General features: G+C 38.8%; 1 protein-coding gene across 9 annotated transcripts in view; it reads right to left on the reverse strand.

The window, feature by feature from the left end:
• Positions 1-12474, reverse strand: part of PHF20 (PHD finger protein 20) — a 51797-nt gene that overhangs the window by 3132 nt on the left and 36191 nt on the right. For all 9 annotated transcript variants that reach the window (XM_030502911.1, XM_030502908.1, XM_030502906.1 and 6 more), the window contains 7 exons: positions 12084-12182; positions 10209-10370; positions 7810-7979; positions 4591-4690; positions 2859-3054; positions 1512-1911; positions 444-627 (listed from right to left, as the gene is read on the reverse strand). In XM_030502911.1, coding sequence (XP_030358771.1) covers positions 444-627; positions 1512-1911; positions 2859-3054; positions 4591-4690; positions 7810-7979; positions 10209-10370; positions 12084-12182 — 1311 coding nt within the window. The remainder of the gene's footprint in view (positions 1-443; positions 628-1511; positions 1912-2858; positions 3055-4590; positions 4691-7809; positions 7980-10208; positions 10371-12083; positions 12183-12474) is intronic.

The following is a 12474-nucleotide window of genomic DNA, read 5'->3' on the forward strand; positions in this document are numbered from 1 at the left end:
AAAGGATAGGACTATGCTAATGAAAGAACTTTGCTATCAATGGACTACAATGGGCAAAGACAGAAAGAACTGGGTAACAGAAAATGGGGATGAAATCCAAAAGCACAAAAGATCTGACTACCACACAAAGAAAATGAATTCCTGATCTAAAGCTTCTCAGTGGGAAACAAGAACCAGAAATATAACTGACCAAAAGTCAACTCAGGCTACACTGTAGTAGGACCTTTCTCTGGAAAATTCTGCTCAGTTTTAATTTGAATTGATACTTCGTTTAAAATCCACCCTCCCCCCCCCCCGCATGTTTGTTCTCTCTTAGTAAATGCAGTGATCTGACATAGCAATGCCCACCTCTTTGCAGGTCTGCAGAAGTAAAACTCAGGTTAACATGTTTTCAATGAGTAGTGAATCACAGTTAATTTTTGAAACAGGAAAGTGTTACCCACCATCTAGCTCCTTCTCAATGAAATCCATCCTGTGTATGACTTCATCTTGCAGAGATTCCACGTGAGCTAAAAGATTCAGCTGCCACTGCAGCTGTGAGTTCACAACTCCTTCTTTGTCTTTTTCCAGCAATTTCATTTCAGTTGCTTCCTCTGGAGAGACCTTCTTAGCGACAGACTCTCTCACCTAGCAGGAACACACACATTAATATTTGTTACTGTGAAACACAAGTGGGGAACCAGCCTGTCTGCGTCCTTACAGTTACTCAAGCTAATTGCTCAACTAATCTTAGACTAATGGAGGACAGAGACACAGCGATCATACACAAATGTTAGAGCTGTTTGGGCAAATGGCTCTAAATACAGACATATTTTTACATCTATTTTGCTAAGACCTATTCTTTGCAGTTCACAGGCATCCGATTTTCAAGAGAGAACATAAATCCACGTAGCTAGCTCCCTGCCCAAGTCCAGCTGGAAGATACTGCCCTTCATCTGTGCATCCTTGGGAACACTAAAGCCATTTGTAACACAACAGTAACCAACTAAAGAGCACATGATTTTGCAGTCAGAAGGGATTTTTCCTGAAGGAATGTAATCTCAATTCTAATACAGCTTTCATCAGAGCATATGGAAAAAACACATCACCACCCCTTATAAAACTTGACTACACTGTCAGCAGTGTTGATTCTACCCCCTTACTTTGCCATCATTCTGCTGAAATACAACAGGATTTAGAAAAATGCTCCTAAAAGATTGAAGAACTGAAATATGTGTCTTTCTGGGAAACGTACTGCAATCTTCAATTGATTTGATAGAGAAGTTAAAAAGAACATAAATTACACCTTACACATGTATGAAATAAAAGCTAAACAACCTTTTAATCTAAAAAAGGGAGGCTGGTATTTCCCAGAGGCTTTCATTTTAATTTGTAACTTTAACTTATATTTAACAGTATAAAAAAAATTAAACACAAATAAACAAACTAAATACTGCTAAGAAGTGTTGAGGTTTTCACTTTGCCAGGCAAATACATCTCCTGTGCAGGGAGGGTTATTTTAATACAAATACCTTAGAGTAATTGTGTTTGGATTCATTTTCCATCTTGCATATTTCTCGGTCCAGATTCCAGCCAAATCTCTCTGACAGGGCATCATCCCCGTTTTCCCTTATTCTGTTTACTCCATCATCCATGGCTGAGCCTCTTGTTTCCACAACCAACCTCTGCTCTATGGCAGGGTAATAGGCCCGAGGCTTCTGGTAACAGTGTTCACTCGTAATGTACGATTCCTCCACAGAAGGAATGGTTGAGGGTTTCTCAACTGTCCCATTCCAAGTTCTATAACTTGCCGTCTCCTCTTTGCAACAGTTTTCCTCAATGTGAATGATGTGTTTTGTATGAATTTTCTCATCCACCGTGATGTGCTTCCATGGATGGCACCAAAGCTTCAGGTCAGGATGTTCTTTATTTCTGTTCAAACATAAAAAAAGTAAACTACCCGAATTTAAACGTCAAAGTGACGACACAAACCATCCTTTCCAAAGAGGAAAGAGAACCTACAGATCTGACTAAAGGACAACATAATGGAAAAGCAAAACCTTATGTTAAAATTACTACTCTTACTTTAAGCATTATTCCTGTTTAAGTGTTTCACGTACTGCCAGTGACCCTACTGCACCACCACAGGTTAAATGTAAGGGGAAAAGTCCTGAAGAACACTGGAAGCACTAAAAGCTTTGCTTTCCAAATAGCTGCTGCTGTGCAATTTATCAACTAACATATTATAAATATGGAATTCAATCCATTTAAAACTGCTGGATTTGAGTTAGAAAAAAATGTTTACAGTTGTCAGAACCCCAGGATTACTTTAAACAGGAAAAGATGAAGAAAACTCAATTTCTACAATCCTTGCAGAATATAGTTTCTTTCATATATATATTAATATTTGCATAGAAATGAATTGCTACAGGTGGCTGAAGGTGCAACTGCTCTTCCATTACCACAGAGCAACACATTATGCTGAACAAAGATTTGCTTTCTGTTGGAGAAGCTTTGATTTAGAATTACTGGAATAGAGAAGGCAAGTGTTATAATAATGCTGCCATAGGTTATACTCTTATCATTCTTGTTACTTACATCTATGTAGGTGCTTTAGGAGAAGCTGCTGGTACTAGTTTTCTCCCTCTTCCCTTCATACTTTCCCAACCCTTCTATATACAAGTCGATTTACATCCCTTAACACAAATAGTTTTTAAGCACCCAAGTCCTTTTCCAAGATCATGTTTAGCAATTCAAACTATTTTGTTATATATCCACAAATAAGCACAAAAATAAGTCTGAATTTCCAGTTATTTTTCTATTATTTGAAATCTAATTCACATTGAGAACATGCCAACTGATACTTAAATACTGCTTACTGTAATATGCTCATCTTCAGCTGCAGTCCATGCAGTACTTCTATCACTCTCTGTACATCACCAAGAAGTTGGTGAGTGGCTACTATCTTCTTGGCATTCTGGTGGGAATAATTTTCTTCCAAAAATGCTAAGCCATGCATGTGACCATTACTTAACCATTCCTTCTCATACCAGTACTTCAAGCTGGACCTCTGACCTAAAGCAACAGTAATGAGTGTGTAAAAATGAAGCATTAACTATGGTATGTTAACATTAACGGTACTAATTCTGATTATCTCCAAGTCTCGCAACAGCTTATTTGTTCTTACCAACAGTACCAATAAAGATCCTACAATAGCAGACAAAACCCTGAAGACATGAAAAACTTGTAAAGTGGGAAGTGAGATAACCTCAGCCAAAAATATCTGCCCAGCTGTAAAAGCATTCAGATCCCAAATTCCATCAGGACAACCCCAACAGGTAATTGCAGCTGATGCACAGAAAAAGGTGTATTTTTAGCAGGATATCAGTGTCTAGTAACCATGGTTATAACTAAAGCTACAGTTTGAATAGAGCTCTCTGCAGACAGAAAATGCAGCAAAAGGCAGAGTGAACATCCCTTCCCCAGTGGTCTTGTTTTTAAGCATCACACATGCATTAGCACAGCCATTTACAAGTAAATTTTAAAGGAATCAATGATGAGGTTCTAAGGGAGAACTTGCCTAAATTGGGCTATTAATAATGCAAATTCTAGCTGAAGGGCTTGGATTATCAACAACAGCTGAAATTAAATTATGTTAAATGTGATAAATGCATCAGTAAAAATAACTTAAAAAGCCAAACAAAATGGTATTAGCAAGAGACAGTGGAGCTTGAGATGCTTGCTAAACTGCAAACACACAGACATGTAAGCATAGCATGTCTTCCTTGCTATGAGAATACAAGCTACACAAATCAATGAGTTAAGCTACAGAAGAGTTGGTAGTTTTAAACAGCCAAAAAAAGCAGAGATGACAATGCAAATATGTATATAAACTGAAAATGTCTTAAAATGTCTTGTGATTAGGCACAGACATCCCATTTTCTCATCATTAATGAACATGGACTCAAACCTGGACCTCATCTGTACCCACATTCAGCAAAGCTTTATAATTCATTGAGTAGGAAGTCAGAAAAGATCCCCACAAGTGTAATTATACCTGTTGTGTTAGAGGGACTAAGACATTTTGAAATACATAGTTAAGAGTAGAGAATGTATTGCTTAATCAACTCTGACTGCATTACCCAGGATAAATACAAGTAATGCAGTCAGACAGGTAAGAGCCACAGCTGCTGAGCCACGGAGCCTCTTGCTGACTGAAAGAACTCATAAGCCTGGTCTTGTTGGAGGAAAGCTGCATTCACATCCCATAAGATGTGCCCATGGGGAGTTTTTGCTTAAGTTTCCTGAGTGCTTCTAAATTCATTTTCCACAGCCAGACAGTACAATCGTTATTACTGGCAAATATGTGACAGATGGTCACCACAGTTAAAACATTCACTTCTATTCCTGTCCAGCGGCAATTCCACAATATTGACTCATGCACATTCACATAAATTAAACTTTCTGTATCTATAACTCAACTCTATTACCTAGAATGACAGGCACAGCTACGGGAGCAAGAAGAAAGGAAGTTTAATCTTTGCAATATGTATATAAACTAATAAAGTTACTGCACATAAAAGAAAGCTCTGTAACCTTAGAGTTCTGTACCTGGAGGATCTTGGCAAATATAGCAGGTATATTTCTCAGGTACATTATCTTCCAGTAAACCCATACAGACTCCATGCTGCCAGCATAGGCACTCTTCACACTGTTTAAAGTCAAGAAGTGCACATCAACAGAAATGAAGCCTACAGGAGCTCAGTAAGATTACCTCAAGTAAGGGACACATCACCCACACATTTTAAGACAAAAAGGTGTATTAATACCAACCCCCTTCTCCAGCAACAAGCAAATACATTAAAGAATCAGACTACAATAAAATTCAAACCCTTCCCACACATTTTTCACATGGATTTCTGGAAAATGACAACAATTACAAAGTAGAAGCAGAGAGCCTGAAAAAATGTTCCCTTTGGAGATGAAACTCTTTCACACATAATCAGGACAACAAACAAGCAAGCAAGATTGCTTTAGCAAAACATATCAAGTATTCTGAATGAAAAGATTTCCCCGCTGAACAGTAAATTGCATTCCATTATAAAACTGAAGGGATATTTCTGTGACACCAGACTAGCCAATATTACCCTTTACTGATACTTGTACCTCTAACATCTTACCCATTTCAAAGGTAGGTCTAACATAAAACCGAAGTGGAGATGCAGTTGCACGAGCTTTAAAAACGTGTGACATCCTTCCAAGTGTGGGCAATCATATTGGCCAGGACTGAACATAATTTGGCTCTACTTTTTTAGCACCGTTATGCTATTAAAAATGCAATCGCTGTACTTAAAGCCATACTGGTTTTGAGCAGGAAAAACTATATCCACATGTTCTGTTTCAGTCACTTTCCCCCCTTTCACAAGCAGGCAGACCTTCAACTGTAGCCTAAAGGGCACTGAAACATGGGATGAAACTCCACAGAAGAATATTAAAGTCAATTTTGATTTGAAACTGTGGTGTCATTCAGAATTACTATTTTCATAAGCAGTTGAGACAACAGAGCATAACCTTTGCTTCTTGGAGCATAAGCCAAAAGCTTAATGCAGAAATCTTGTCAATATTGGCAAAGTTTTCAAAATGAGCTAAACCAAACACAAACTGCAACTGCAGCAATCTCGGATGCTGCTCTTCACTGACCTATAAAGATGCCAACTTGCTCAACATCTCATCTGTGCTGAACACCACTTATACCACTTTCAGTAATGCTGCTCTTATCTGTGGTCTTTCCTCAAGCTAGGAGGGACAGAAAGGCACCACTAGTTTTTGAATACATCACTGTATTAAATCAGTGGTCTAGGTGTGGAGGAAATAGAAGTGCTGGGAACAGACTGTATAAGGTCAGAGAGAAACAGGTTTCTGTAAGATGGGACTAACAACGTTTTGCCTTACAAAATGGGTAAAGAGCCCTAAAGCAGCTAACTTGTTTTCAAAAAAGGCTGAAAGATCATCACCTTTCACAAAGGTGATCAGTAGGAGCCACAAAAAAAGGTGTTCTAAAACAAAGGAAACATTAAGAAAAATAGACTGCATGCTAAAAATAAGAAGGGAGCTCCTGGAACTAGTTGCACTCGCATCCTATAATCCTGCCATATGGCACAGAGCTACACTGTGATTTTCCAGGCAAATATGCCCAGAACTCTAACGAAGCATCCCAACTGTTTTTATTTTACTCAACTGATATTTAAATATCCACCCCATCAGGGCACAGGTCCTTCCTTTTATCTGCATGTCCCACTTCACAGCCTGGCTGGCCAGGCTACTGCTCTGGACACAGGCTACATAGGAGCTACCCCCTGCCCAAGCAGTAGTAGAGAGAGTCAAAGCAAGCCAAATATAAAATTTGAAGAGGAAAAGCATTCAGAGTTATGCAGTAACAGCTAAATTGAAGTGCAAAAGAAATAACAAACCCAATGGGCATGTATTTAAACACCTTTTCATCTTCCAGAACAAAAATATCCCAAGTTCATTCACATCCATCACCTCCGAGGCTGCCGAATCCAGCCTCAGAATTCTCTACAAGCCCATACACTGAGCAAAATTACATATCTTCAGGAAGAGTCGACAAGTCTAAAAGCAAGTTCTTTAGTATAGACGCTTCCAAATTCAAGTTTCCAAGTGTCAAATTAAAGTCTGAGTAGGAAATAGGGGAGAAATCTTTCCTTCTTATAAAGTTATGACAACTACACAGGATTCTCTATAAAGTCAAAGGGAAGTGTCAATCTTGGCACTACACCTCTGAAAAGCTGAAAATGGGTTCCCCTCACCATAATTCCATAGCATCTTTGCTTTGTATTAAAGCTCTATACTCAACCAGCTAACTCAGGCATTTCTACATCAACAACAGAAGACCAGACTGTTTAAAACATTTCCCCCCAAAACCACAGGCTGACAGGAAGGTGCAGGGGGAGCACAGCATTTGGCACCTTAAGCAAACTATCTGCCCATCCTACACCCCTCCCCCCCCCAAATCTTGTTACCAGCTCCTTGTTCTCTACTTCCTATTGCTTCAATCCCCACAACGAATGCATGTACTTACCACGCTGTTGATCTGCATCTCTTTTCCAGAGAGAATAACCTGCTCTCCTAGACAATTCTTTTATAACACAGCTAAAGTGTTTAAAACTTGCAATACACTCAAAAAAACCCCCAAACCCCAAACTAGTTCAACCCAGAAAACCCATCTCAGAAGCAGCCCACGAAACCTTACGTGAAAGCTATCCATAGACTATGTCCTCAGCTAGCTGACAGCTCTCTGCAATCTGCAATCATAAACTAGTGCTGAGCCTACTTCTGCCAGAAAATTACACTACAGCTTGTATCTGTGTTTTACATTGATCCATCTCCTCAGGGGGCAGCCACCTCCTTTATTCCCAACTGTCAGGCTCCTTTTCCTCCTCTACACTCAGATGTTATTTAGTTTTGACCACTGCCCATCACTCACCCTTTCCTGCTAATGCACAAGGTATCTTTTGCCCTGCATTTGTGGAAAAATGCAAATCCACAAGTGACAAGCCAACTGTTAATGACTCGTAAAGAACTGACCCTCTTCCTCCACTTTCCTTCAATTAAATAAACCACATTGTATCAAAAAGCAAAGTTCTCTACTTATCATAGCAGCTGCTCAATCTGACAGGTTACCTTAGAAAAATTTAGGATTTCAGAGGACAAAACCAGTTTATTTCATGTACGGACTGTACCTATGCATATTTTTCCACTGACACCTTCTACTGTATTCACCGAAATGGGAATTCACCCTCCACATCATACCTGAATCATAAAGTCATTTTCTTCTTTTACTTCACAAACACAGCGAACAATCTCAGAATCACTTTCTTCAACTTCTTCATCAGGATTCGTGGTGACATCAACATCCTGACTGCAGTCATCATCGCTCCACAGCAAGCTATCCAGAGATGACTCACTCAGGGTGTCATCCTCTGTACAAAAAAAGAAGTTCGATAAAATCCCAAGTAATTACAAAAAGGTCAAGTAAGTCTCACGATTTCACCCTCAGCATGCAGACATACATTTCTAAAAGCACCAGTTCACCATCTAATTTAAGGAACATGGCAAAGTTACTACATTATATGATGAATTTTAATACTGAAGTTACCACTATATATAATAAAAGTTTTATATTCTCACTAATAGTTCCTTCAAAATATTCCAACTTAACAGCTTCTGTCACTAAAATTGTATTCTCGACACACAGTGCCTCAAACCAAAGACACAAAGTCTCTTAAGACAAGTAAGTGTAATAAAACCCCATTTATAAATTAAAACAGGATTCATAGTAGTTCCTGCAATTTGTATAGAATTGTGACTTCATACTCTAAGTGTAGAGCTCCCAAAAAGAGATAAGGGGGTTCTGTGTTATGAACCGTTCGATCTCACAAAGTAATGACTCCATTAGAGAAACACTCAGAGTCCAACACAGAATTTAATGCTCCTTCAGAAATGATTATGTTCATTTAGTCTCCTGTTGAGGACACATTTACCAGTTCAGGGGCAGTGCAGGTATTCTTTAAGAATGCTCCCACAGTACTTAATGCTTTAAGTGGATTGAATAAAACTGCCAAGAAAATCTTGTACTGAACAGCACGCTAAATTGAGATGCTCACCTCAGTAATATTAATGCAATGTATTCCTTGGGGGTAAGATGGGAGGGTCAGAGGGAGAAGACCAGGATTTTAATTATGTATAAAATACTCCAATGAGCTGGAGGAGAGTTGCAGGTAAAAATTTTAGTCGGTCTGAAGTAGACTGTGGTCTCTCACCTCTGTTGGGCAGAACTATTTTGATCAGTTAGGCCCTAGAACAGGACCGCAGAAATAGAACCAGTCTGTGGTACAAAGTCAGTCTTTTGGATAAACGTCTTTTCTCAAATTTAAGGGGCTGAGAACCCAATGTATTAGTTAATTTCCGGGTTTTAAAGCTTTATTCCACCTCTGAGATAGGACACTCTTTCCTGAAGTACTCTGGAAGCAACAGGTTAAGCACACTGCACTTCCATTCTACACAAGTGATACTATTACTTACACCAGATCTTGTTTATCTGGGCACTGCTTTTATTGTCAGTACAAGTTCTGCAGATGCAAAAAGCAGTAAGAGAATTGCAAACAGGATGAAATAAAACCATTTCCAATACTTCTCACCTCTTTCAATGTCTATGAACTGATCAAAAGAATTCTGAGCAACTGATGGCCAAGTTACTAAACTGCAATACACACTATGATCAATATACTCCGTAACCACAACTCATGAGACTTGCAGAACATGTTTTAAGACATTATCACCATCTGCGCTTCAGTAGTTTTTAATGTTTCCTCTGTTCCCTGTGTAATGGAATTAACTGAAGTTAAATTTTACATTTTGCCTAATTCCAAACAATAAAACAATTGGGTAAAAAAAAATAAATAATCAAGTGTCACCCACAGCGTATCTCTACAATAAGGAATCAGTAAGGAACTTAAGGTCCTTGTACATAATCAAGCTGTCATACATTTCCCATTTCCTTCAAATTTGTGAGCTTTAATAACAGAAAGAACAAAATATTTGTTTTCCTTTTTTATTGTATCAGCTTGTGACGGTAAATAGTAAACACTGAAAACTATGAAAGCTGGAACACAGCAGCCACATTTTTATGAGCTCTGTTTATGAAGTACTATGAAGACAATAATAAAGAGCTTATCATCATGAAGCTCAGGAAGTCATTATAACTATATATCACAGTGTATCTATACAACTCCATGTAACCACATCCAGTGGTGTTTCAAACACAGCACACACACTGCATAAAACTTGCATAACCTCTGTTTTTAGCTCTGAGTTATTACTTCATTGAAGCCTCTGGAAATATGAAGTCTGACCACTGTTATTATAGAGTAAATAGGGTACTGCAAAAAGGTGCAAAATGAGTCTGAGTCTGAAACAAGGGCAACAGTCTTAAAGTTTCTGTGAAGGTAAAGACAAAGCAAAAAGCGGTAACATCAACCTCTGGCAAATGAACTGGGTTCAACTTCTTCAGGCAGGGGAAACACAGAGTCCTGCATAAGAACAGCCAAATGTACATCACAGGTACCAGCTTTTGTGGATATTAGTGCAGCTCCTACATTTACTGGTAATAACAGACAGAACCAGCAAACCAGAGAGGAGAGTCAGCTTACCATTTCTTTTTGATCTTCCTCGGTGCTGCCCAGACCCAGAGCAGTGCAGCACTGTGCTTGTATGGGCAGATGATTTATTTGAAGAAACAGATTTTGTGACAACTGATTTTTCAGGAGAAAGCTCCTGTGAAACATCCGTGTTCTCTTCGCTGCCAGAGTAGTCTGAAAAATGGTAACAAGTGGTATTATTAGAAATCTGGGGTCAAGAGAAGTTGACAGAAGAATAAAACAGCACCATGTATGGAGCAGGCATGTATAATTCACCAAGAGTTTCCACTACTGAAAGATTTGTGAGGTTTCTAGAGGCAAGAAAGTTATTGTCTGAACCAGGAAAATCGTACACAGCTCAGTCATCCTTCACTGCTGATGTTTGTGAGAGAGGCTGAAAAGGCTGGCTAAACCTAACCATTCTTCATGGTGAACATGCCTACAATGCTTCTGCATTACAGGCACATCTACATAAGCACTGTTACCTGGACATCTCTCCCTCATATCCCACTATCATTCACATGGGCTACACACATGCCCTGATCTCACAGACTACAAAAGGAGCAGAAAGCATCTCTTATTTTCCTAGTGTATCTATGTAACAGGGTGCATGAGTGGAAAGGAGAAGCCCAAATGAGGAAACACCTAGAACAGTTTCTCTGTGAAGCATCCATTCGTCACATTGTGGATGTCTATACATCAAGACTGCGTGCAGTTATAAGCAGTACTCTCCCATCAGTTATCTGGAGGAAACCTTCAAAGTTCCTGGACTGAAGAACCACAAGGCAGCATCAAAAAAAGGGACGAGCAACATCTTAAAACCCAGGAGTAGATGGACCAGCAATAGTGGGTACTATCTGTGCAAATTATTTGTGCATTTACAAATTATACTGTGCATATTATTGTTATATTTGAGGGCACCATGTAATCAGAACCTCACTAAAATATTTGTTTCAGTACAATCCTGAGTCAGTCTGCCTGTGGTTCCTTCTCCTGCTCTACTCTCTCATGACAGCTTGCCCTATTTCTTCACTGCAGCAAACAAAAATGTAATCTATTTCTTCTTTTCCATCTCAGGAACTCCCCCATAAGGAGCTCTAGTTTAACAAATTATACATGCCAGCTTGAAATGTGCTGCATTAATGATCCTAGACATCCATCCATGGCAGAGAAAGCTTCCATGCTTGATCTCTAAGCATTTCACTAGAGAAATCTTCCAGAATCAATTGCCATCTCCAGAAGTGAAGAATCCAATCACCAGTAACACCTGGGCCTAGATATGAACCTCAAAGTATAAAGTGCCCTGAGGAAAGCATTCCCAAGCCTCTGTAGATGAAACCAACAGTGAAGACATGTTCCTACTACAACCCTATTAACACAGGTGGAACAGCATCTTATGAGACATGACAGAGGGACTCAGCATGAGTACAGACTTTAGATGAGGCTTCTACAGGAGCCCCAAAACTAACTTATATAACTGAGAACATCTGGTACACAGGGTATTTGGTAGCAAATTAAGGTGATCTGCACCCTCTGTACTTATGTTCAACTTGCATACAGGTGCATTTGCTAATGAAAAGCCACGCTTAATGTTATTAATGCTTAGTATCTATTTTAGTGTTAGATTTATTCTGTGCCACTACGTGCACTACTGCAAGCTGTCATCCAGCACTAATGATGCAGCTCGACCAGCAAATAAATTATCTTGCAAATCACAATTTAATATTAACCACTTAATAATATCAGAACTAATAGACTACTAATAGATAATATTAGAACTAATAGCAGTCTTCTCTGCAATGCCCACTCTTAAGAGCATGAAACTAAATAACAGGCAAAACAAAATAATGAAGTCAGTTTTCCCTACAGAAGAAAAAAGAGCTTTACCAGGCTTCATTCTCTTTCTCTTTTTTTTCTTTTTCTTTGACTTGGACCTTCCATAGTCTTTGGATTTTCTTTCTTTGTTCTTCTCATGTTCTTTGACAGCTGAAATTAGACAACATTCCAACTTAATTTCTGAGATACATACACACTTATTCTACTTAATTATTTTCTCAAAGACCTCCACGGTTTCTTTGGACAGTCAGAGCCAGTTCACTGCAAAAAAACAATAAGAAAACTCATCTGTAAGAATTCCCAGCTCTCATAGTTGGAATGGGCTGGTTTCAGTCCTAATTTGACTGTCCCATAAGAAAATTACAATAGCATGTGTGAGAAATCAGTTGTACACTAATGCCCATTTACTACTTATGTGTTTCAGAGACTATTAATAAAGAAA

Source organism: Strigops habroptila, chromosome 13 (genome assembly GCF_004027225.2).
Source record: "Strigops habroptila isolate Jane chromosome 13, bStrHab1.2.pri, whole genome shotgun sequence".
NCBI lineage: Eukaryota > Metazoa > Chordata > Aves > Psittaciformes > Psittacidae > Strigops > Strigops habroptila.